General features: G+C 34.2%; 4 protein-coding genes across 5 annotated transcripts; all 4 read right to left on the bottom strand.

The window, feature by feature from the left end:
• Position 1: 1 nt before the first annotated feature.
• LOC148626060 (LITAF domain-containing protein-like) lies at positions 2 to 2,288 on the bottom strand. Its single transcript, XM_088569678.1, has 3 exons — positions 2,031 to 2,288; positions 1,481 to 1,712; positions 2 to 408 (listed from the first exon to the last, which is right to left on the bottom strand). The coding sequence occupies exons 1-3, from the start codon at positions 2,098 to 2,100 to the stop codon at positions 291 to 293; spliced, it is 420 nt and encodes a 139-aa protein (XP_088425804.1). The 5' UTR covers positions 2,101 to 2,288; the 3' UTR covers positions 2 to 290.
• Positions 2,289 to 2,438: 150 nt separating this feature from the next.
• LOC148626061 (lipopolysaccharide-induced tumor necrosis factor-alpha factor homolog) lies at positions 2,439 to 6,732 on the bottom strand. The gene is made up of 3 exons (XM_088569682.1): positions 6,574 to 6,732; positions 3,136 to 3,313; positions 2,439 to 2,752 (listed from the first exon to the last, which is right to left on the bottom strand). The coding sequence occupies exons 1-3, from the start codon at positions 6,653 to 6,655 to the stop codon at positions 2,644 to 2,646; spliced, it is 369 nt and encodes a 122-aa protein (XP_088425808.1). The 5' UTR covers positions 6,656 to 6,732; the 3' UTR covers positions 2,439 to 2,643.
• Positions 6,733 to 7,940: 1,208 nt separating this feature from the next.
• LOC148626062 (LITAF domain-containing protein-like) lies at positions 7,941 to 13,567 on the bottom strand. Of its 2 annotated transcripts, XM_088569681.1 has the most exons (4): positions 13,549 to 13,567; positions 11,740 to 11,802; positions 8,944 to 9,187; positions 7,941 to 8,419 (listed from the first exon to the last, which is right to left on the bottom strand). In XM_088569681.1, the coding sequence occupies exons 2-4, from the start codon at positions 11,786 to 11,788 to the stop codon at positions 8,311 to 8,313; spliced, it is 402 nt and encodes a 133-aa protein (XP_088425807.1). In that variant the 5' UTR covers positions 11,789 to 11,802; positions 13,549 to 13,567; the 3' UTR covers positions 7,941 to 8,310. The 2 variants fall into 2 exon arrangements, with proteins under 2 accessions (XP_088425807.1, XP_088425806.1); XM_088569680.1 differs by lacking the exon at positions 13,549 to 13,567 and having other exon boundaries at positions 11,740 to 11,868.
• A 3,889-nt stretch (positions 13,568 to 17,456) lies between these two features.
• LOC148626063 (lipopolysaccharide-induced tumor necrosis factor-alpha factor homolog) lies at positions 17,457 to 20,441 on the bottom strand. Its single transcript, XM_088569683.1, has 3 exons — positions 20,283 to 20,441; positions 18,938 to 19,115; positions 17,457 to 17,905 (listed from the first exon to the last, which is right to left on the bottom strand). The coding sequence occupies exons 1-3, from the start codon at positions 20,356 to 20,358 to the stop codon at positions 17,794 to 17,796; spliced, it is 366 nt and encodes a 121-aa protein (XP_088425809.1). The 5' UTR covers positions 20,359 to 20,441; the 3' UTR covers positions 17,457 to 17,793.
• Between the last annotated feature and the right edge of the window lie 5,806 nt (positions 20,442 to 26,247).

Below are 26,247 nucleotides of genomic sequence, written 5' to 3' on the forward strand. Positions count from 1 at the left end.
CTTTAGTAATTATTTAAATATATTTATTTTGATACTTTTTATATAAACCTTTTATGCACATCGACAGATGGTGATAAGAATGACAATTGCATTGGCAATAAAATAGACTAAGTACTGTCTTCCGTCTTCTTGTTAAGTTGCCTTGCTCTTTGTTCGAGAATACAATATAACTGAACAACACATTCATGTCCGAATCAATCTCTTGAATTTTGATAATGTGATGGAACTTGTCGCATCTGGGCTGATGCTTTTCAATGTACGTTTCATATAACTAAGTTACACTGACGTCCTCAATCGTCACCAAGCCGTGAGTATCTTCCAATCTCTGTCTTACATTTTGGGCAACTGTGAACAACGTCTTTACAGCCTTTCAGGCAAAATGGAAGCAAACAGCATCCAAGATACATCCTGAAAACAATATATAACATTTTAGGAGAGTGTTTTTTTGTTTTGTTTTTGCTTATTCTTGTTACATCAATTAAAAATAATTACACTTCCGGTATATTTACGCTTTCTTTGTAAATTGTATTATAAGAGAGAGTAAAGCACCAACGTGTTGTTCTTTTTTAGATTACAGTAATATCGTTTCCATATATTTTATTCCTTTATATTATATAGGGATGGCAAAGAATACACGAGTCCTCGCTCCGAAGACAGAATGTTCGAGTACAATTTCAGTACTCGCTCGGAAGGCCGAATACTCGAGTACAATTTCAGTACTCGCACGGAAGGCCGAGTATACTCGAGTACTATTTATTACTCGCTCTGAAGGCCGAGCACTCGACTACAATTTTAGTATTCGCAGTTATTCATTTGCGTTCAAAACATCTTGATATAGTTTTCCAATAAAGTTCCTTTCGCAAAATGTCCCTTTGTTTTGTTTGTTTGTTTGTTGGGGTTTAACGTCCGAGCAGCAATATTTCAGCTATATTCAGACAATGAACATGAAATGAAAAAAAAAGGATGGGTCACAAGGATAATAGGGTCGACAAATTTTGATTGCCATTGGAAAAAGGGGTGATGGGTAAGGTCGGGTAATTTACCCTCCAGTGGCGGAGCGCAAAGGTTCTTACTCCTATCGAATACCACAGCAGGGTTCTTTAACGTGCGAGGAACGTGGCATCTTTCCCAACACGGTGCACCACTATGGTTTGCGGTCAGGTTTTCCGTATTATAGCCTGACAACCCCAGCATGCAACACGCCAGGGGTACCCCATTCCACCACCTGGGGCACACATCCCAGTTGCTCTGTGGGCAGAGCGCCTAGCCCCCGGCTAGGTTTCTGAGCACTGTTTAGTCGCCTTTTACGACAAGCTTAGCGCTGCTGTAGGCCTATTCTTTTAACACCCGGACCTGCACGGGGCAAAATGTCCCTTTGTAATATTAAATATACATGCATATAAATTTCTTATGAAAAGATCTGAAAAGGGTGATACAATTACCCGGACTTATTTCAAATCAATTTACATTCAAAACTTACCCTATACAGCACATAACAGCTGATGCTAACCATGTTCCAGACCCATTCTTATATTTGGTAGAAGTGACAATATCAGCCTGACAATAAGGACATCTCATTTGCACAGGATCTTCATGTAGCACCCGTTTCAGTAAGACCGTAGGACTGCCATATGTCAATACTTGTGTTGGGGTCAAATTGCCCTTTCCACAGTATTGGTTTTGCAGGTTGGATGGCTCATGACCAGGGTAGGCTGTACATAAAATATGCAAAATAAGCATTTACACAATCAGCATTAAACAGACTTACTACTGAAGGATGTATGTATATTACAAAATATTGTATTGTTGTATTTGTAAGCATACATAATTACAAATGTATATGAAAATACAAAGGTCAAGAACAGCTTACATTAACAAAACGATTAAATCCGTACCGATTAAATTATATAAATATATATAAACAAACATAATGTCAGCCAAATAAAATTATATTTAAATCTGAATTATAATTCTGATTTTATTACTTTTCTCCAAAAAGATGTTCTCTAATGAAAAAAATATGTACTTACGGGGTGGGGGCTCATCGTATAAATCGTTGTCTTTGTTAATATTTCTGTGGTGTAATGCATTAGTGTTCATTGTGAGGAATAAAACTGATTTGCTGGCACTTCGAAATTTATACACTTGCTACGTATTAAGAATGCTCACGAGGTTACGATGCAAATACATTGTACACATCATATGACCATGTATTTCAAAATAACAAATGACCCTGATCTATTTTTGAAATACCCAATACGTCATCAGTACGTAATAAAACCGGGTATTTATAGCTTAATCATATGATCAATCTGTTAAATGACTCTCTTCGTAAATAGACGTGGACAAAATAAATATATCCATGTATACCTACATTCTATGTATAATTTACCTACATTCTGAACTCTTTTTAAAGGGAATATTTAAATCGATACGAATTCATGTTGTTATTAATTTATTTGCAAACCTTAACAAATCCAAGAAATGTCTATGTACAATTACGTATGGTATAACGATACAACAAAATTGCATTACAAATGGTCACGAGATGAAAACATTTATAATATTTGCATATTTTCAGTTATCTTGTTTGTTGTTTATTTATGTGTTTGACTGTCAGTTTCGCTCTAGATACAGTCTACATCACATCCTAGTATAGCGTCCTACCACGTTACCACAACTTGGACAATAGTGTACAACGTCCTTTGCACCCTTTAAACAAAACGGTACCAGACAACAACCTGCCCATAATCTGAAACAAACACCAAATGTTTGCATTACGAATTAGAGAATGTTTGTTTTTTTGTTTTTTTGTTTTTTGTTTTTTTGGTCGGCTTATTACAAGTGTATGAAAAATTGGTAACTGTCGTTTAATATTTAATCATTGGTGTCTTTCAGAATTTCTAACGTATCGGGAAGTTAAGTATAAGTATTAATGACAAACTTTTTTTTAACATTTTTGTTATTGATTAATTTAAAGATTACAATATTAATTCGAAAGCGTTTCGTCAATAGAATAAAATAAAGAGACTAACATACACAACAATAGATACATGTAATTCATGTAGTTTAACTTCTCAAAGTGTAAGAAATATTGTTTGAAAACTTTATTCAATTTTATTTGAAGCAACCAACCCTATTAGACACATTATCCCAGAGGCTAGCCATGTCACTGTGCCTGTCTCATAATCCAACTTCGTTATGATGTTTGCTCCACAAGAGGTACATTTCGTGGACACAGGATCTTCATAAAATCTCTGCTGCAATACGACCACGGGATGGCCAGGGATGTAGGGCTGTGTACCAGGATAAGCTACAATGAAAGACAAGAATAACTATACTTTTATTATTATTGTTGGCGTTTAACGCCCGAGCAGCAATATTCCACCTATATTCAGACGATGAACATGAAATTGATGATAAAATGAACAACTATCCTTTTTAATCACCGCAACATTGATTCGATTATATATTTTGCTATGTAAATAACTAATCCGGAGACAAATACACGCGCTTAGGTGTAATACGCATGATTATGTGACCTTCAGTTCGAATTAGTTATTGTGTATTGAATAATTGATCATGCAGCTTCATAACTTCTTAGGAAAACTCATCTGAATCAATTCAATCTGGATGTACGCATGTTTGTGATTTGACAACTGGATAAAGTTTTGTAAAATAAATAGGTTCAGGTGGTAATAATCTGCGCGTCTACCTAAAATAAAATATACCGCGTGATGTGGTTTGTATTAGAGACGTTTTTTTTTTATGTTTGTCAATAGCTGAATCTTTATTTTTTTTTAATACTTGTATTGAAATTTGTCCGATGTCTTCCTCTCCAGACTATCACGTGAATAGGTTGGTATCTAATTTTACATCTTCTGAAAAATGTTTTGTTCAAGTTTAAATACACAATATAAATGCACCTTTCCGAATCAAAGATTTTTGATAAATAACGTAACAATTAAAAAGATTTTTTTATTTTAATGTCTTCATCGTTATATCATGAAAAGACGCATCAAATATAAATACTTCAATGAAAGCTAAATAAAATTGTGAAACTACATATTTCCTTGAACATAAGTCCACTTAATTGATCATGTAGAAATTCCCCTTAAGTATGAAAATGAATCAGTATAAATTGATTTAACAGTTTTCTTAAAGAAAACAATATGTTAATATGAAATAAGACTGTCATATATTGTATAAATTTTATATAAACCTGTAGTAACTGATTTAGCTCTACCAGGCATCGTGGCAGGGAGAATGTAACTTACCAGGTGTTAGGATTGTGGAAGTGCGGCCTTTGTTTACCCATCCTATTCATATGTACGGAAAGTCTAATATTGGAACTTATTTATATTTATGTAATGCATTTATTTAATCTTTGTTCGAGTTGAAATCATTTTCATTCGTTAAATGAGATGAGTTATTTACACTATTAATCTAACTGTTTTAAGTGTAAGTGTTTGTAAGAATTAGGCTGATTGATTCTGATTGTAGAGATTTAACGTCCGAGCAGCAATATTTCAGCTATATTCAGGCGATGTACATGAAATGGATGATTAAATGAATATGAAATGATGATGATTAAATGAAAAAATTGGATTTGGACACAAAGATAAAAGGGTCGACAAATTTTGATTGCCACTAGAAAAAGGGAGGGATAAGTAGGGTCGGGTAATTTACCCTCCTGTGACAGAGCGCAAAGGTTCCTACTCCTATCGAATACCAAAGCAGGGTTCTTTAACGTGCGAGGAACGAGGCATCTTTCCCAACACGGTGCACCACTATGGTTTGTGATAAGATTTTCCGTATTATAGCCTGACGACCCCAGCATGTAACAACCCAGTTGCTCTGTGGGCAGAGCGCCCTAGCCCCCGACTAGGGTTCTGAGCACTATTTAGTCGCCTTTTACGACAAGCTTAGCACTGCTGCAGGCAAATTCGTAAGAATCAGGCGAAAGGGAAAAATCAGAAACATGCATGTCCAAACCATATGACAATATATTATCACTCAAGGATACTTTCTCTATTTAAAAAAAACATTATTTGACCTTTGCATCACTGGCTTTGCTCAGAAATTGTTCAATAGAATGTTAGAAAAATGAGGTTTTTTACAGAGTTATCTGCCCTTGAAATGTTCATTTTCAGTGCATTCAATGAAATTGTAACTCAAATAGCCAAAATGATATGGAAAATATTATCTTTTTCCTTGATTCTGACGGTGCAAATAGCCAAATTACACTATATTTTTTTTTTTCATTTGGAAAATATTGTCTTTTTTCCTTGATTCTGGCGGTGAAAATAATCAAATTAAACTGTCAAAATGGTGGTTTTTATTCATACCATGTTTCACCCACTGCCTGATCCTTACACATACTGCCACTTAATTCATTAATCCTTTATTTAGTGCGGTCACGATCCATGGTTTTATTCATTAATAATATTTATAACAAATGCAATACTCGTCGTCTCCAGATGATTAATGATTATTAATATTAAATGCCTTGTGTAATGCAAGTACATGTATGCCAGCACTCCTTAAAATGAATATATTTACACAGCTATGATCTATCGACTCAGATAATATTGAAATTTTAAACTTGACATACAATAAAGAACGGAACATTGGAAAATTTAAAAATGGGTCGCATGAGAAATAGAGTATTGACGTTTTTTCACTGTGGATGAATTTCGTACACTGATTCAAAAAACGAATAGGTGGTTCTAAGAAAATCATTGTTGTCACAAACAATGTCTTATTTTAAAAACCTGACTGTCCTCGTCCATGACAGATAAGTTGTTGTTCATGTAGGGTAAAGCAAACAATAACACAATGATGATTGGGCTAACTTCATCAAAACTTAATACAGAATTATGAACGCTAATTGGCTCAGCCCGTGAAGTTTAATTTTCCGAAAGACTTGTTATTAGAGATATTACAGATAAGAGTAGAACTTTGATTCTCACCATTGCTCTCCTTTGGCATAGGAAATAAGTGGAATCGTATAATTAAGTCCTATAACAAGTGCACAAGTTGACGACTTTGACAGTATTGATAAATATCTACTCCTCATTGGTAAAATTTCAGCTGCTCTAGTATAAGTAGTAACAGAGGTGGATCCAGAGATTTTAAAGGGGTTCCCAGACTATGATGTACTCACTTTTGCCCAAATTTTTAACATTTCCAAAACATCCAACCCCAGCAACCCCCATAAATTCGCCACTGGCTTGATAGTATCGTTTAGTGAAGAGTTTGGATAAAACAATGTTTCTTTTTTCAGTTTAAGTAAGAAGTGCAATGTGGCACGATATAAATCAATGCATTACAGTGTATAAACTGTATTAATTATTGAAACATCATATTGATAAAGTATATTAGAGATCTAAATAGTTCTAATTTCCCAAGCAGGCCGAGTAGTACTTCTGCCAGGTATGTGCAACGCTTTCCTGTAAAAAATTGTTGAAAACTGTTAGAATTTTTACTGGATGGTGTAGCATTTACTCTCAGATGTATCAACGGAAACAGTTCGTAAAACTTGCACATAAGTGTCTATATGAACAGCCTTACCGGGAGGAGGTTCGCCGTACGTTGTGTTAATCTGGTTGGTTGTTGTCAAACGGATTTGTTCCTCTGCCGTCTTACTATCCATTGTTTATGATATACATTGAAATAATTTGTGTTACTTAAATATGTGTATAAACCTAGTTTTATCAGATGATATGATCATTACCAAATATTATTTTATCTGGTTATCATTTAATATCTGTAAATAAATATATCTTGCAGTGTTTAGACAACCAACGAACTCAACGCTTAATAGATACAGTGGTGTAGCTCCTGTACACATACGGTTTTTTTGTTTTTTTGTTTCTGTTTCTGTTTTTGTTTTTTTTTTGTTGTTTTTTTTTTGGGGGGGGGGCTACAGAACTGAGTCATATGAACTACAGCGGTGATATTGCAAGTCTTAAATCACACTAGCCGTGTGTAAGGATGTTAAAATTAGACAGAAATACATTTCATCCCCTTTAAAAATCTTAAATAAAGTTCATCTTGTCAGTTTATTTTCGAATGAGTTATTATATGTAATTATCAAGTTCAAGATCAATGGATCAGCGTTTAAATGTTGAACTTTTGTATGTATTAGTTTTTCTAGGTGATTTATTCTCTAACATTTAATTATGGATTTTATTCCAACATTAAATATTCTTTGCATCACGAAACTTTGATGAATTAATTAACATCCCACTTGGAAGTTGCCCCGTTGTTTATGGTAGAATCTCTTTTAAAATCGCATTTACAAAATGTGTCGGAGAGGTACATTTAATATTGTAGCTTGTCTCTTAGAGGATTTTACACACTTGTAATGTTATGGAGCAGAACATGTTTACTCTTCTATAGAACACATGATGTCACTCCAGGTTATTTGTGAGAATTGCTACTACAAGTGTTATGGTTTTTTTTCCTGATCATCAATTTGTGTGTGTAATTTCATTTTATTCTGTTATATGCATTGTGTATGTAATTTGTCTCCGTTTTTCTGTATTCATTGGCTTCCATTTTTGACGCTCCGAAGTTTTTTTTCGATTTTTAGACATTTCAAAATTTGTTTAGAAAACCCTCTCGTGAATTGTTTAACTGCAAACAGTTCGTGATATTCAACATTATTGTTTATATTGCAGATTAAGAGTTGGTAGTTTCATTTTAATTGTTTGGTGTGGGTTATTATTATTATTTTTTTTTTTCTGTTTTTTTTTATTTTCTATGTTGGTATGATTTCATTTATTGCTTTTTTAAAATATTTTTTCTTGTTTTTTGTTGTTGTTGTTTCCACAATGTTTTCCATCTAGGCATTCTTGTGACTGTATGTTTTGTCATAGTTGTCGAAGTTTATAAATTTCTTGGAATATTTCAGACATTATAGCAGATGCAAAAACTATAACAAATGGCACTTTATTTAGTTTACATCGTAAACAGGTTCAGATGAAATAGTTGAGAAAATTTCAAAACTAAAAAAAAATAAACAACAGTAAATTATGAATTTACAAAAAAAAGTGAGCATACATAAACACAAAAATAGTTTTATATTAACATCAAAACAGGTGTATCTTCTTAACAACATATAAATTACATTAAAAATTACATTAAAAATTACATTTGAAAGTAACGAATTATCACAGTAAATAGTGAAGCTCTACTTTGATACATTATAATATATGTTACAAATGTTCACATTATGTAGATACCCTCGGTAGATGCGTCTGTTGTAAATCAGACCGAACTTCATATTCACAACAACATCTGTAACTACATACGGTTGTAACGGCCAATGGTATGGCGACACTGTGGACAGCTATGGACTACATCTTTGCAGCCATCAATACAGAATGGGATAAGACAGCATCCGAGCCAAAGCCTGAAAAGACATAAAAAATGTTTTGTTGTTTAATTTGATTTGTTAACTGATCAAATACCTCAAGTTCGAGTAACAGTAAGACCATTGTCTTGATTCACCCATTATTCCGCGGGTGTGTTAAGTTTATACCTAAATTGTGTTTCCCATTTTATTCTGGTGTGTGTGTAGCGGTGGGGAGGGTAGTTTCCAATTTTAGCGCTGGTGGTTTAAGTTTAAAATTAAATTGTGTTTTGCTTCTGCTTCAACAATAGCCCTTTTAAATTATAATACAGCACATGCGTAGTATTAAGCTACGCCAAAAGATGCCTCAGTGATATCAAATTAATATAAAGTAGACAAATTCATACAATTGCAAATACAACTCACGGATGCAGACAACACAAAAAGCGCATTAAGCAGTTCATCAAAAAGGAATGGTTAACAATGGTTAAGGAAGAACGATATACTTCTACACACTTTCATTAAAAATTGCTTAGAAAAAAACGCCATACAACAAAAATAAATTTTATTAACAAAATACTTACCCAACGAAACACAGCACGCCTGCAACAACCCAAGTCATTGTTCCTGTTTCATAGTGCGTAGAGGTCAAGATATCTGCCCTACAGCTTGGACATTGTGTTCTGACAGAGGTCTCCCGGAACTGCTGGATGAGAACTGTTGGTTGTCCAGTTATTACAACTGATGAAGATTGCTGTCCCATTCCATACTGCTGAGGATAGCCACTGGTTGGTTGTGCTGGGTAGCCGCCAGGTTGCGCTGGGTAGGCTACAATTCATTTAAAGAAACTTCAAACATTGTTGAACATAGAGTGATACATATAAAGTAAAATTAAAAACTCTTTCATAAAGGTGGATGGTTAACATAGCATTCTCAGTACAAAAGTAAGACTATACAATCATAACGAAGAAAGATAACTTAGAGTTTAGTTGACTTTTCATCGATTTCTCTTTGTACGAACGGAGCGTCAACGACGTTATATACATGTAGAATGTAAGACCAGAACTACGAATGGCTAAACAATATTCTGACGGAAGTTGATCTTTTTAAACGGAAGTAGACGTTCGCGTGATTGCGGAGGCGCTGTTTTGTCTTTTGATACGTCGGTGCGATGGATACGATTTTTATACTTATTTATCTATTTAATAATGATTTGGAAATTATTGGCTGTGTAGAAATGTATTAAGCATTCCCAGAAGAAAGTCTCATACGTACATATTCTCCTCACCGAATGAGACTTCGACTATAGCAATATGCGGTGAGCAGACGTACAGACCAGACGTCAAAATAGGGGGAAATACACGTTTTAATATTTTTTTTTGTATTTATTTCAACTTGAATAGTGCACCGTTAACAAAGAATGAACTCCGCCCATCATAGGCATAGCCTAAAATCATAATATAAACAACTTGAAAATCTATAATGGGCGTACCATTTATAGTGAGTAAAATTATTGTTCAAAAGGTACATGTTAACTGATGGCTAATAATACAATGCACTGTTGACTCCTTAGTCATACTTCGGTAGAACTAATTGGTGCCGAATTTGACTTCCTGTTTCGATATTCTTGGTTTTAACAGTTTATTGTGTACAATAAATCTTGTACTCCCTTAGTAATGGGTTTTTGTGCTACCGGTGAGAGAGGCTACTCCTTGAAACAGGTGCACAGCCGAAAATTCCAATATTCATATCATTGGTATTTATGCATTTTAAGCGTCAGTCTCGGTAAGAATCAGGCAGTGGGTGAAACATGACATGAAAAAAAAAATCATTTTGAAAGTTTTGTTTAGCTATTTACACCATCAGAATCAAGGGGAAAAAATAAGATTTTCCATATCACTTCGGTAAAATGAGTTATAGTTTCGCTGAAATGCCCTAAAATGAACATTTCAGTGGCAGATAACTCTGTCAAAAACTTCATTTTTATTACATTCTATTAAAAGAATTACTAGTATGAGCGAATCCAGTGATGCAGAGATCAAATAATGATCTTTTTTTTCAAACAGTGAAAGCATCCTTGAGTGAAATTATATAGTCAGTTCGGTGGGTGTTTGATATGCATGCTTTGATTTTCTTTCCATTTTGCCTGATTTTTACAGAAACGTACACTTAAGTATGTAAAACCAATACATATAATAATGAATGGGTTTTTTTGTTTGTTGGAGTTTAACGTCCGAGCAGCAATATTTCAGCTATATTCAGACAATGAACATGAAATGGATGATAAAATGAACATGAAATGAAAAAAAAAAAGGATGGGTCAGAAGGATAATAGGGCCGACAAATTTTGATTGCCACTGGAAACAGGGGTGGGGTGGGTAAGGTCGGGCAATTTAGCCTCCTGTGGCGGAGCGCAAAGGTTCCTACTTCTATCGAATACCCCAGCAGGGTTCTTTAACGTGCGAGGAACATGGCATCTTTCCCAACACGGTGCGCCACTATGGTTTGCGGTCAGGTTTTCCGTATTATAGCCTGACAACCCCAGCATGTAACACGCCAGGGGTACCCCATTCCACCACCTGGGGCACACATCCCAGTTGCTCTGTGGGCATGAATGGGGAAAAGTCTCTTATTTAATCTATACTAAATGTCACATACTTTACTTGTTACGGAAATGTTGATTAAAAAGGAAATTCATAGTAGTACTTTCGTCACAATTTTTAACTTCAAAAATTTTGTACATGTGTTTTATACCCAATATGCAAATAACAATAATTAACAATGCACACGTATGTAAAATCAAGTCATAGCTTTTCTTTGTAGTTTATAAATACAAACAATTCAAATATATATCATGATATGCAAATGTTTATCTGTTTCCATGAAAATGACCTCAGGTATATTGACTTTGACGAGGAAGTCCCTGATAATGGTGACGAGTTGTACACGATATATACCCGAACGGTCTTGTTAACAGTTTGCTTCTAAATACGACGAAATTCGAGTAGAATAAAAGACCGTTTTAAATGCACATTTTGAATGGATTATTTTTATGGTCACAATCCTATCATTTAAAGTTAAATGTTTTCGTTTCTAGTTATGTCATCCACAATGTTAACTGCGTTTTAGTTCTACACAGTTTCCCTTATTTAATATGTTATCTTTTTGACCTTACTACTAACACCTTCTTTCATTTTTTTTTAAATTAAAGATTGAATCAATTGATTGCAATTTGGAATTTCCAATAATTGTAAATAGAGGATCGATTCGTTTTAAAATAATAAATCACCGACAAGTTTAAACCGATAATAATATCTCATATTTTTTTCTATCATTATATCAACATTATTTTCTTATTTAAGAAGAAAAATGTCACCTACCTGGTGGTGGTGGGTTATAGGCTGGTGGCGGTCCTGCTTTGTCTCCCATTTTACGTTATAATGCTAAAATATTTATTGCAAAGGTAAATAAAGATGTGTGTTTCAAAATACCTGGACTACAGCCAATAGCTGTCGTTAACTTACATTGACACCGGGGAACGCGGATCTGTTTAAAATAGTGACAGCTTTAATTTGTTTCTTATAGCTTCGGAAGCAAATATTTTTATGTCATTTACAAAAAGGTAGAGCAAAGAGGATGGAGTTTTTTTTTAGACCGTTATGTCATTACATTGTATACTACTTAAGTACTTCTCTGTTTAAGAATCAGGCAATATGTGCATAAAGTGTGGCACATGAAGAAAAAACGCAGATATTTAATTGGATTAATCAAGTATTTATACCTGATAACTTTCAGAAATAACCATCGAAGTGTTTGTAAAATTTGTATTTTTAAGATATTGATAGATCAAATTTAGTTGAAATGCACTATGGAAAAATGGGGGGGGGGCATTTTCCCGCACTTCTTCCTTACATAAGCAGTTACAGATGCTTCAGGATAAATTTAAATAAATTTTCAGTTGTTTTCTAGATGTATTGAATATATTTGAGGCAAAAATACCAAATTGAGAAATATGATGTGCCACCTATTGTCTAATCCTTACATAGAATGGTACTTAAATATATTAAACGATTCATGCGTAATATGAAATTTTGTGGCTCTACATATACGCTTAAAAATCTGACCTTAGGTGTGTCCGTCAGAAGAAGAAGACGTGTTTGTATCTAATTTGTTTTGTTCATGCTTATTATAAAAAAGGCCAAATTTTATCGGTTGTTGAATGAAATTCGAATATTTAACAATGACACCTTTCCATACTCAGTGATTCCAGTGTGAGTGGATGTCTCACCCGGTGAGTGCCGATTTACATATCCATGATAGAAAAAAAGGTATAAAGGTGCATGCACAATCCCTCTACCGAACAATATCATACAGTTAGGACGCTGTAAACATAGTAATATACAAGTCGTGTAAGACTTTATTTGTACATAATTCTGTTTTATATTATACACGATGTACAATCAAAATATTATATTTGTTGAATAATTTTCAATGGATTTACCTCAGTAAAAAAAACACAATAAAACATTAAGTAGCACTCCAGCTAGAATCATGCAAAATGTGATTCATGGGTAAAAAGCCTACATATTTTTATTTTTGACATTTTTTTTGAAATGTCATGGTAAACAGAAATAAACATGTGGTTTTTCATATGACCCGTGCTCTTAGGAGATATAAATTATGTAGAATGCACTGTAGATTTCAAAATTAAGGGAGATAACTCTGTAAATGTTGTTCAAATACAATAGAATCTACTGTATTTTCAATGTCGATTATCTTCTAAGAGCAGGCAGATTTGAATGAATAATTACACATTTCATGGTATAGACCCATAAAACAACTTAATTACAAAAATAAAAAATATGTAGCCTTTTTTGGGGTGTATCACATTTTTCAGATTTTGCATGATTCTTACAAAGACTGCTACTTGTGATATTTTATTGTTTAACGTGGTGTTTAAACTTAATTTTCTACTGAAAAAAAAATTAGCACAAAATATTTGTACTTTTCTACGAATACAATATTCCATTTTTTTTTATTGATTAGACGCTAACAATAAAACGCCGTTTTTCCCGTTGTAACAAATTTGCTTTACTTTTTGTAGTAAATGTAATTGCCGTCGGTAAAAGATTTCAGTAAACGAGAACAAATGTTTTGAACAACTGTTTAAAAACATTTAATGTACTTACCGTTTCGCAAGGCCATTGCATTGTCCGGTTATAAAAATTGAAACATGAATTTGGCTTGTATTTCGAGACATTTTCAAACAGCCATCCGAATGGTCCAAATTTTGCTCCACATCCGTTAATATTTGTTCACGTCATAATAGGAATAGCATACATCATATCGACGCCAAGATTCACGACGTTTGAAACAGAAGTTTTGGCAATCAGCCCCAAAAGTTTTGCGTTTTTACGAACCAAACACGAAACGTTGGACAAGACGTTTTTTTTTAATACAAATTTGGAACTACTAATGCTTAAACTAAAGGTATTTTTAAGTTAACCAATATTTTTTTCGGCATATCCACGATTATTACGCTCGTGGTAAATATTAATATCAAAAACATATGGGCTTGTCTAAGTAATTGTGCGCAATAGAAAATGTTGCAAATACTTTTAAAAATCAGAAAATGGTATCATTAACGCGCTAGTCTAGTCTAGTCATTCAAAATGACATTTAAAAGAGTAATCAAGGGATCCGTGATTCGGGCTAAAATGAAAAGAACATTAAACTTTTGTAGTCATGACTTTAATCTTGTAGCAACATAACCATATTCATTACAGCCCCGTGCAGGTCCGGGTGTTAAAAGAATAGGCCTGCAACAGCACTAAGCTTGTCGTAAAAGGCGACTAAATAGTGCTCAGAACACTAGCCGGGGGTGAGGGCGCTCTGCTCACAGAGCAACTGGGATGCGTGCCCCAGGTGGTGGAATGGGGTACCCCTGGCGTGTGACATGCTGGGGTTGTCAGGCTATAATACGGAAAACCTGACCGCAAACCATAGTGGTGCACCGTGTTGGGAAAGATTCCACGTTCCTTGCACGTTAAAGAACCCTCCTGTGGTATTCTCCCGGAGTAGGAACCATAGGGCTCCACCACAGGAGGCTAAATTGCCCGACCATACCCACCTCTCCCTATTTCCAGTGGCAATCAAAATTTGTCGACCCCATTGTCCTTGTGTCCCTCCCCTTTTTCATTTCATCATCATTTCATGTTCATTTTATCATCAATTTCATGTTCATCGTCTGAATATAGCTGAAATATTGCTGCTCGGACGTTAAACCCCAACAAACAAACAAACAAACAAATATTCATTACAAGAAGTTACTGCAAAATCCATTCTGTTTTTCTTTGACGGTTTTACTGTATTTTAAATGCAAATTATATTCGGAAATATATTACAGAAAATTTGATATTACTAATCATAATGCTCATACATTACAAGTAACCTGGCTACGTTTCCTCTTTCCTCTACCCTGGACATTACTCTTTATGAGCAACTCGGCGGGTGTTTCTAGAAAAGCAGAGGACGCCGACCCTACCGGTGCACCTGGTCCATGCTCCCAGTTTTTAGTAAAGTCCGAGTTGCTCATTTACTTTTATTAATTTGTATGTATTATTTTAGTTGCTTTATGTTCGTTGTCGAGTTTGTCTGTTTTCCAGGTCTGGTCATTGTCCCTGGATTATATTCTTTTGATTCCCGCTAGAGTCTTGGTTCCCTTGATTACTATTTCATATTAAAAAAGATATGCCTTTGTTGTATTTATTAGATTTTCGGTTTTGAATTGTTTTATCAGTAAAAAAATAGAAATTCTTAAATTCAGTAATCTGTTTCCAAACACTCAGATCGGAGTTCTTTTTTTTTCTCTGAAGGCTTTAGTTAAAAAGATATAAACAGGAATAATCGAAGGTGAGGCTGTTCTTTAGGGCTGTAAGTGATGTGCCTGAGATTTAAATTAAACCCCTCTCTAAGTGTTTTGAAAGAACTTATCTTTTTGTTTAGTCGTGTTCTCAACAATAACACTTGTTAAAAATAACTTACCGATTGAATTTATAAATAATGTGAAAATTTAAGCTCATGTAAAAGCCGGTTGCTATATTATCAGATTTTCTTGAATGTTGGACGCGACAGCATCTGTAAAAAAAATGGGACCATCGCCAATCTTCCTCGTGACTGAAGAGTCAATATACACTAGTTACCTGAGAATTTAAATTCATGCTACAATAAATTAATTTGAGATAAATACTGTAAGCTGATTGGTTAAAATAATTTTGTTATATACAATGGATAAAAAAAAATGGACACGCTCTTATTCAGTTAAATTCAGAGCTACTTTTCTCATGTTTAAAGATAAAAATATGTTTTAAAATTAATTTATAAGAATTTGGCTATGATAAAAAATTCGTCTATTGAAAAATAACATAAATTGTCCATGTGCATATTTTGTTTATTGCACTACGCACAATAAACAATATGCACATGGAAAATTTGTTATTTTTCAATAGACAATTTTTTTTTATCTTATAGTCAATTCTTAAATGTAGCACAATTATAATGACGAAACATCTTATAAAAAGGAAAATTCTGTGATTTGTAGATAGAAAAAAAGATCTTTTTCATTCTTGTATACTCCGTTCATTATCTTTGAAAGACACTGAGTTGGTTCACGTCGGTTTACTACATTGCACAACCGCAAATTACACTAAGCTCATCTAAGCTTTAAACAGCAGGGACAAGCTTTCTTGAATGACGAATGCAAAAATATATGTATGAAATTCAACAGTCCCCAATTTTTCTGGGTTTGTTTTGTTTTGTTTTTGTTTTTGTTGTTTTTTTTTGTTTTTGTTTTTGTGTGTGTCTGTTTTTTTTTTTGTTTTTTTTTTCGATTTCAGTATAGATATTGATATATTGCTATTTACCCAGCATATAGACTGTTAAGTCGGTTAAACGCCCCTTAGAGCTCATGTTGTCCTACTTATAAAAAAGACAACAAAACGCTTTGAGACTTTACCGGGACACGGTGTACTGACCCATTAACATACCACAATTTTCGATCATTGAAACATGCTTATCCTAGCAATGTATATTTGAGTTCATGGTAGTCAAAATCTATCTTTTTTGGCCACTTTGTAACTAGCTGACATCTTTTTATTGACTACTTCCGCTTCCGATATAAGCTGTTATGTCCAGATAATTGGTAAGTGGGTACTTGGGTGTCTTCTCGATTGTCCAACATTAGAATATTACAGGTAAAAAAGGGTAAATAGATGTTGGACAATTGGGTATGTCTTGATAAGAAATATACATGTTGGTTAATTAGAAAATGTTTTGATAAAGATAGTTTTGAGGTTCTATAAAGAAAAAAATATACTAGTGTTGATTAAGGTTTGTGATATTAGTGTGTATTCTGTTTGTCTTAGTTTTTATTCCTTTTTTGTTGCATGTTTGTATTATATTCAGTACGATATACATACGAAAAGTCCATCACGCAGAGTTCTACAGGCGCATTAGTAGCAGTCTTCATTGAAATCAGACAGGACCCAGAGTTTTAGGTAGGGGGGAATTCTTGACAGGATCATCGGTGAGGATCACGAGGTGACCCAAATTTTCTAGGGGGTTTGGAGGCATGCCCCAAGAAAATTTTGAAATATTAGACCTCAAATCCTACACTCTGGGGGTATCTTGAACAATTTTTCAACAATTTTAAAAATTTCAATTTTCTAAGGGGGACACGGCCTCCCGGTGCCCACTGGATTCACCACTGGCTAGTTGACTTATCGGTACTCACTTTTCTTTCTTATTATGAAATAGTTACAGACCACTTTACCAGCCTAAGTCTTTCTTCGGTTGTTGCACTTTGGAGATAAAAAATTATTGATTTCACACGAAACCGGCAATATGTAAGTGTTGTCGTTCTTGATTGGGTTGATTTAAGTGGGAGATGGGTGTATAGTTTTCTCAAAAACACAAATCTGTGCCTAAGAAATGTTTATGAAGTAGGCTAGCGTAAACCTAAGAACAAACTAATAAATACACACACACACACACACACAAACAAAGTGTTGGCATGTGGTACCAGTGGAAATATAATACATAATAGTTCTAGATTTATTCAACAGTTTATCAACAATTTAAAATAAGTAAGTACATTGTGAAAGACATTAGCATGATTTTATCGAGAATGAAGAAGAAAAATAATGGAATGGTTTTTTTTTAAAGTGCTCATGTATGAAGTTGAAATTTCTTAAAATTTAAGGCACATTGGTATAAAAAAATAAAAATGCATATTATATTAATGTTTCTGCATAATACTAAAACGTGGGACAAATAAAAAATGATCACTGGAAATAATCAGCAGGTAGTCATCTTCAGAAGATTCTAACTAGTACTAAATCCCATGGTTATGCATACATGTAAGTATCACAGTATCATCATCCTGCTCTGTTAAAGCGCCCCACAGTGTGTTTACAGTTTGGACAAGTGTGCACCACATCTTTGCAGGCATTGACACAGAATGGTATCAAGCAACACAGAAGCCACAATCTAAAAAAGATCGTATTGATATTCCATGAAGTACTGTATTCCGTCTTTCATATTCTGTTTATAACTTTTATCAACAGTTTAAAAATATTCCAGCTTAAGTACATCTGCAGTTGCGGATTCAGAGGGGTGCAGGGAGTCGGCAGCCCCTTTTTATTGGAAAATTTGTCAATTGACAAAAAATTGCAAATAATGTCCTATCAATCCCCCATTCTGAGGAACCCCGGCTGGCACCCCTCCTTTTCAAAATGACTGGATCCGCCCCTGATTTGGTGGTCGTTTTTGTTGTGTTTTAAGGAGATGTAGCAATACGGAAAGACAAGACAACACTTTGATTTTGTCTAACTACCCCGGACTTAACTTTTTATGAGCAACTCGGCTGGTGTTTCTAGAAAAGCAGAGGACGCCGACCCTACCGGTGCACCTGGTCCATGCTCCCAGTTTTTAGTGGTGTCCGAGTTGCTCATTTGCTTTTGTTACTTTGTATGTATGATTTTAATTACTTCACGTTCTTTGTTGTGTATATATGTTTTCCATGTCTAGTCTTTGTCCTTGGATTACATTCTTTTGACTCTTATAAAATCTTGGTTCCCTTGATTACTATTTGGAAGGGTTACTTGTACACGAATTCAATTGCTGAAATAAAGAATTTAAGTGTAAGTATTTGTAGTATTCAGGCAAAATGGGATAAATAAGCAAAATGCATATCAAAACCTCACCGATCTGACAAGGTAATATCACTCAAGGATTTTCTATTTGAAAAGACCATTACTTAATCACTGCATCACTGGCTTTGCTCTGAAATTTTTCACCAGAATGTTAGAAAAATGAGGTATTTGAAAGACTTATCTGCCCTTGAATGTTCATTTTCAGTGCATTTCAATGAAATTATAACTCAATCCAAGAACAGTCAAATAACACTTTCAAAATGATGAGATTTTTTATACCATGTTTCATCCACTGCCTGATTCTTACATAGACTGACACTTAACCTATCAATTCGATAAAAAATATTTTTATTAGTATTAGAATTACCCAACAAATGCCATAACAAGGCAGGCAACCCATGTAAATGTTCCGGTCTCATAATGTGTTGATGTCAGTACCTCTGACTGACAGGAAGGGCAGATAATTCTTACTGGTGTCTCCTGGAAAACCTTGAATGTCATCAAAGGAGGTTGAGTAACCACAACTACATTTTGTTGAGAGTAACCTACAAATCATCATAATAAATTAAAAAAACACTGATCATATCAATTTTGCAACTTTCGGTATGCTGTACACGTGTTTCAAGGAGCAACCTCTAATTAGCAGTTTTAGGACCAACTTTGTGGGAAGTTCAGGATTAAAAAGTAATTTGTTTCAATTTATATTGAAAAGAAAGCCGAATCCAGCACTGGTACGTTCGATCAGAGTTTGCCAAATGTAAAACATCAATTAAAAGTGGTATCAGATATAAGAGGACACGCGTCAGGCCTGCTTGGTCGTCATAACCATGACGACAGAGAGAGGCTTGTATGATAAAAAAAAAGTTCCTGTACAACTTTCAATGGGAAAACACCTCTTTGGTAAAATGTCTACTCCAACAGTGATATATCTTTGGATTGTTTAAAGACACGATGATAATTTTATAACGAATATTTCAAGTTATCAGTAATTTCTAAATGGTGCGAGTATTTTATTTTTTGAATCGGTATGTTTTAAAGTCACGTTTTTTATCACTTGAAACATTTAGATTTATGTTTTTAATCTCCACAAACTTCAATGATTATGACCTCATTTAAATGACGACAAACTATTGATTTTTTAGTTCGAAAACAGTTATCAAAGAGTACATGCAAGTGAATAACTGATAACAAGTAATACATGTTGACGTCCTGGTTTCTGTCCATGGTTTCTTTATTTTATCAAGAATTTACTCTCAGGAATTTAAATTAATCTCATAAGCGACATTACAATGGACTCACTTGTTAAGTACCAATCCATATAAAATTCAGAAACTGCTAATGGTAGGTGCGATTCATGGTGCAGAATAAACTATCGAGCAAACGATGCTTTTTTGACCTACACACACCATGATTATATAACTTACAATTTTTCTACAGGTATGTATTTGAAGAAAATTATGCATTCATATCCCACTTAAGTCAATCAAATCAAGAACATTAACTCTTGCAAAGGGACAATTTCAGAAGCATTCTATATATTATTATCTCAAAAGTGCGACCACTGAATGCCAAACTATATATAAGGCTGATTATGTGTTATAAATCAGACATAGAAGTGAATGTGGTTGGTTCTTAACATACAAGTATATCATCTATTGTCGGATTTTTAATAAAAATTAAAACAATTATTTTAACTATAAAATTGACTTTACCTGGTGGAGGTTCATTATTTGGCACTGCAGGCGCTGTTGTTCCCTTTTCGCTGTAGGGTGGAGGTGCCACGGACATTGTGTTGTCCTCAAATGGCGATCTCCGTTTGTTTCAAGTAAGCGGTAACGATAATATTAGTAAATATAGATTTCTACCTGTTGTTGAACTAACTACCTGTATAAAGGGATTCCTCGTGTGTTAAAAGTCTTTTAATAGATTTTGGCTCGTCTTCAACTTCGGATGTGGTATAAATAGAATGTAAGGTCGTGTTCCTGTTTTTAAACTTATAGATATACTTGCTATGGAGTGTTCATATCACAGCTCATACGTTATGCCAGAGCTTGTCGAAATTACGCAGACTTTTTGTATCGCGCTAAAACTCTAACAAATAGGCTTCTGGAACAGGGTTATGTTGCTACAAGATTGAAGTCATCACTACAGAAGTTTTATGGTCGTCATCATGAACTCGTGGATCGTTATGGTGTATCCATCAGCACCATGAAAACTGATTTATTCAACGGGTCATAGTTTTCCTTTCCTCGTTTGTCTACCCTGGACTTGACTTTTTATGAGCAACTCGGCTGGTGTTTCTAGAAAAGCAGAGGACGCTTACCCTACCGGTGCACCTGGTCCATGGTCCCAGTTTTTAGTGGAATCGGAGTTGCTCAATTACTTTTGTTACTTTGTATGTATGATTTTAGTTACTTTATGTTCTTTGCTCCCTTGATTACTCTTAGTATTTTACACGACTATATCCGCGTTCTAAATAAATCTTCAAACATTTTGATTATTATTTTATAAACTATTTATTTTTTTCAACTATATAGTGTTATCGTTTACTGTTAAAGTATTGTTGTTCGTTGGGTACCAAAAATTTTCGTGGTTTTCATGTATTAAGTCAATCACGAAATTTGGTTCGCAAACAAAAAGGAAATTTCCGATTCATATGTATGACAGCGTTGTAAAATCCACGAATTTAAGAATTTTCGAACTGATAGTTTTCCCTATATCACGAAAATGACACAAATGATCTCATCAACTTGCACTTGAAACGTTTTTTTAAAAAAAAAACAACATATACTAGTACCATACCGTGTTTCTGGCTGTTGGGAACTACATGTAATTTGATAATCGTATATTCTGCTGCTGTTACTCGTGACTATGATATGCACAAATATTTCAATTAGCAAGGGGTTGGTTGGGTTTTTTTTTCGGGAAAATTAAAAACTTCAGCATTTTTTTCCCTCAATGGAAACATTTTTACAACCTGTGTATGGAACGTCATATCATAATTCATACGTTGAGCCAGAGCCTGCTGAAACTACGTGGACTTTTTGTTCCGTGCTTAGGCTTTTGGGACTGGTTATGTTGCTACAAGCTTAAAGTCATCACTTGAAAGTTTTACCATATAGGGGCACCTGGTCCATGCTCCGTTTTTAGTGGAGTCCAGATTGGTCGTTTAATTTTACCTTTGCTGCTATTTATGACATGTATGCAAAAAATTGATTAACCTCTTGTACATGTACACCTCGGTATCTGATAATAAATAAAGTGTTTGTTGTTGTTGTTGTTTTGTTTACATCATGTTCTTTGTTGTTTGTGTAACATGTATAGTCGTTATCCCTGGATTATATTCGTTTGATTACCGTGCGTTTCCCTTTCTGGGATAATGTTCTCAACAGTTTATAAGACATATTCTAAGATCGATTTTAGAAACTCTTAAGTTGTTGTCGAAGCTACCTCCGACACATTTTAAGCAACTTAACTAATCCTAAAAATTTAAAATCTCTTTAGTAATTTTTGAGAAGACATTTATCAACGACGAAGCCAATTAATAAATTGTTTACGAATTTTATCTACTAATAATCAAGCGTATTTAAAAAAAAAAATATTAAAAAATAATTGATATTTAAAAAGGAAAATAACTTGTTTCGTAGTGAGACTTGAATTTATAGTGTTATTTTGTTGTGAAGTATGAAGTTCAAAACTTAAAATCATGCACAATTTATTTAAATACGAGCTAACCGATGAGTGTTTTTTGTTTCATGTTCTTCTTAACGTACAATAATGAGCAAAAATGCGAAATCCAGACTTCACGGAGAGGAATTACACATACATGTAAGATGAAGTAGAGAAACTATTTTATGTACCAAGCACAGCACAGTAAAGTAAGGATAAAAAATACGACATATCTTAAGGTAAGAGAGCGTCTAAGACACGACATAGGACAAAGATTTGTGACGTAAGACTGTCTCAGAATATGTCCTAATCCGGAGGTGTCTTGATTCATGTAAAGGCTCATTTTTCATTGTTATTTCATGGTGTCTTTTTGTTCGTCTAGCGGGTACACAAATGTCTGTATATGGCTTTCATAAATATTCTATCCGTATCTTTCTTGTGATCACCAATAAGGGAGCCTTTTTGTTTCGTCTGTTCTTCTTTTAACTGCGTCACCAACGTTGAAAGCAGGTTAAATGGTCGCTCGGCAAAATACATAAAGAGCAATGGTTTTAGGATTATGACTTCGTCCTGTAAGTAACAAGTTAAACCTGCCTCGTATTAAGGAGGTAGACCTACGGTAAGGGATATAACCCTTGAAATCATTGATACGTTTGTTTCATATTCAATTTCACCAGACTTTCAACCTTTCATTTGAAAAAGAATTAAATCAATCGAAGTAACTTGAAGCTAATTGATGCTGACATGAGACTGATATAAAAAGCCTGGATACAAACGTTCCATTGATTTGTTAGAATTGTTTCCCCTACCTTGGTCAACCTCTTTAAATATGCATGTTGTATGACTTATACTTCATTCGTTGTGTGGTTGGTTTTTTTTAACATATCCAAAATTTTTCATTCCATAAAGAAAAGCCGGTCGGTCCGAATTAACGTTTATAGTGATAACTACAAGAACATTACACATGATACACATAGGCGGCTCCAAAGGGGCGCCCCGATAGGTCGGAAAAAATTAGCTAATTATATATAAATATATATACGAAATCACTGACCTATGACACCGTCGTGCCCCATCATCCTCCAGTCAAGAGGTCCCCTCTTTTTTAAAAAAATATGCTTACTTTTTTATGCATACAATTAAGTCCTCGCGTCATCATTTAACTTTGATCCAGTAAACGTTTGAATCAAACGCGAAACAGAAAACAGAAACAATCAGTAGGATGTGTGTTAGGAATACGCTATTTTTTTTCTGATAGAGTTATCTCTCCTGCTTCCACATACATGCATATTGACTTTAATTAATGTATAAGTAGCATTGGTTGGTTCATTGTCTTTATTTTCTTCATTTGATGAAGATTTACAAAGCATATTTAACTACATGTACTTGTATTCATCAAAAATCATATATACATAAAATTAACACATTTTTCATATTCCACACAAGTTGCTTGTAGCTAGGTTGGCAGCCTAGTATGTAAAACACACTAAATTAATAACCAATATATATATATATATCTTTTGAGTAAAACGACAGCACAAAAATACAACCACATAAACAGTTATTTTACATATACAATAGACAGCAAAGGGAATTATATCAAACATGATCTTGTCGGTTCTAATCACTTACAGACAGACATTTCAAGATCTATTACCTCTCGTTTCAAGCATTTCGTTATTACGGCGATATTTACACCATAAGAAGGCTATTATAATAGCAAAATTTATGATGAATGTTTCACGAGATTCTTAGTAAGACTGCTATTTTCTTGCACTTAGTGCACCAGCGCATGTGACATTAAACCTGGTTTAACCCACCTACCGAGTCATGACCATTGCGGTGGTTTCCAACTTTCTGGTCATTACCCTGATAATGCCTTTTGTTATACAGTTTTTCCTTTTAGACTGTTCCATTTGACTACTGCCAAGAATTTATCAGTTCGGTAATTTTGTTATTACCTTTCATCAAAGAAAATTTTTGACAGATTCAGTTGTGCAATAAGAATACTCTTAAATCGGATAACTATCCGAATCCTGGAAAGCTGATGTTCTATACTACTAATCAAGCTCCACACAGCGGCATTGGGCGATAAGAAGGAACCACAACATTCTACACAGACGAGAAAAGTCAAATGACCTTGGGGTAAAAAAAGTATATATAAAGATCTTTTTGGGGGAAATGTGCCAAGTTCAAGATCAAACTTAACTGATAGAAAAAATTAGAACAGACACCGATACATAAGTGTTAGAGAAAATATGTGCGGACTGTGACCAAACAGATGGGCTGTTCAAAGAAAATCTAAGGAACTGTCTTGTTTTGTTTTCTAAGGTGCATGTGAAACGTTGACTGTCCCGTTGACCTCATCGTTTTGTCAAGTAAACGTTCATGTCGAACAGTGTGATCCCTTTCAGTGACGCGTTTTTACAGCGCGCATGAGGACATAGTGTTTTTGGGAGAGCTTGTAGCACGGTACACTTTTACACTCTTCCCTTTCTTGAAGTCAGTAATAGGGAGCGAATCTGGAAAGCTGATCCCATGTATTCATCTTTCAGGATTATAAGTATGTAGTTGAGAATAGCCTTGTCATGATAGTATGTCAAATCGAAAAAGATGCGATCGACCTCTTTGTCAAAATTTGATATTTTAGCCTTTGTTGACAAAGAATAATTGCATTATGTCACGTTTTGGTCATTCCTGCAAATACGGCGATTTCTCAGAAATTTTGACTGACAGAAAACTTTAGTTTATTCATCGATGGTGACAGTTTGTTGTTAATTGTTTTCCTTGGTTTTTGTGTTACTTCATTTGATACTGATAATTTAGAATCTTATGTATAAGAATGTATATTTGTTGATAATTGTTTTGTTAGTTTTGCTTCAAAAGATATAGTGCAAGAGGGAAATCAAAAGAATGTAATCAAGGAACAGAGACCAGATCAATCTCCGAAATAGAGGTTGGTAGCTCCTTCGTCCTTGTACTAACGTAGGAGATACAAGGACCTCTGTTTCGGAGATTGAGACCAGATATGGAAAACAGTCAGACACAACAAAGAACATAAAGTAACTAAAATAATAAATACAAATTAACAAAAGTAAATGAGCAACTCGGACTTCACTAAAAACTGGGAGCATGGACCAGGTGCAGTGGTAGGGTAAACGTCCTCTGCTTTTCTAGAAACAACCGCCGAGTTGCTCATAAAAAATCAAGTCCGGGATAGACGAAAGAGGAAAGGAAACCAATGACATGGTGCAGATAGATACACCGTGATGATCAACCGAGTATTTAATAGTATTCCATCTAAAAATCATGCAAATTTGATTAATTGTTGGAAAACCTACATATTTTCATTTTTGATTTTTTCTGTTTAAATTATTAGAGTAAACAGAAATTAATATGTGGCTTTTTATATAACGTTGTTCTTATGAGATAAAAGGTAAATAGAGTGTGTTGTAAAGTTTAAAATTAGGGGGGATAACTCTGCAAATTATACTGAAATGTGGTAGAAACAATGTAATTTTCAACGTAGATTATTTCTAAGAACAGACTGATTGGAATGAATAATTATGCATTTCGTCATATAGACCCATAATGCAACTTACTAACAAAAAAGTGTAGCTTTTTTGGGGGTTGTATCACATATTACAGAATTTGCATGATCTTACATAAACTGCTACTTAAATATTATCGTTGATATCTTCGTGTTCCTCGTGGGTTATTTCTATTGTACTGGAAATACGCGGTGGTGGCATTGATTTTCCATGGTGGAATACCTCTCTTTAAATCACAGCAACCACTCGCAGTATGAATTGACAACTCCGGTTAAAAAAATGTCCACTACTGTTACTGATTAAGGTACCTTGTAGCTTTATTATCGACATAATGGCCTCATAACATTGTTCTAAAATTATAGAAACTTGACAATATTTCATATGCACATTTTAAATTGGCGGCGCACCATTTGATCATGCAATTTCAAGTCTTTATATCTGTAGTATATCAAAACGA

Source organism: Perna viridis, chromosome 2, assembly GCF_037379345.1.
Source record: "Perna viridis isolate PV_CMFRI_1.1 ecotype Kerala chromosome 2, ASM3737934v1, whole genome shotgun sequence".
Classification (NCBI taxonomy): domain Eukaryota; kingdom Metazoa; phylum Mollusca; class Bivalvia; order Mytilida; family Mytilidae; genus Perna; species Perna viridis.

Excerpts from the sequence above, each read along its gene's own strand:
- LOC148626060 (XM_088569678.1), bottom strand. The coding sequence starts at position 2,100 with ATGAACACTAATGCATTACACCACAGAAATATTAACAAAGACAACGAT. Across the intron at positions 1,713-2,030 it reads ATACGATGAGCCCCCACCCC|CCTACCCTGGTCATGAGCCA; the intron begins GTAAGTACATAT and ends TTTTATGTACAG. Across the intron at positions 409-1,480 it reads GCTGTTATGTGCTGTATAGG|GATGTATCTTGGATGCTGTT; the intron begins GTAAGTTTTGAA and ends TATTGTTTTCAG.
- LOC148626061 (XM_088569682.1), bottom strand. The coding sequence starts at position 6,655 with ATGGATAGTAAGACGGCAGAGGAACAAATCCGTTTGACAACAACCAAC. Across the intron at positions 3,314-6,573 it reads GTACGGCGAACCTCCTCCCG|CTTATCCTGGTACACAGCCC; the intron begins GTAAGGCTGTTC and ends CTTTCATTGTAG. Across the intron at positions 2,753-3,135 it reads GGGATAATGTGTCTAATAGG|ATTATGGGCAGGTTGTTGTC; the intron begins GTTGGTTGCTTC and ends TGTTTGTTTCAG.
- LOC148626062 (XM_088569681.1), bottom strand. The coding sequence starts at position 11,788 with ATGGGAGACAAAGCAGGACCGCCACCAGCCTATAACCCACCACCACCA. Across the intron at positions 9,188-11,739 it reads CTATAACCCACCACCACCAG|CCTACCCAGCGCAACCTGGC; the intron begins GTAGGTGACATT and ends AATGAATTGTAG. Across the intron at positions 8,420-8,943 it reads GGCGTGCTGTGTTTCGTTGG|GCTTTGGCTCGGATGCTGTC; the intron begins GTAAGTATTTTG and ends ATGTCTTTTCAG.
- LOC148626063 (XM_088569683.1), bottom strand. The coding sequence starts at position 20,358 with ATGTCCGTGGCACCTCCACCCTACAGCGAAAAGGGAACAACAGCGCCT. Across the intron at positions 19,116-20,282 it reads AAATAATGAACCTCCACCAG|GTTACTCTCAACAAAATGTA; the intron begins GTAAAGTCAATT and ends GATGATTTGTAG. Across the intron at positions 17,906-18,937 it reads CTTGTTATGGCATTTGTTGG|ATTGTGGCTTCTGTGTTGCT; the intron begins GTAATTCTAATA and ends GATCTTTTTTAG.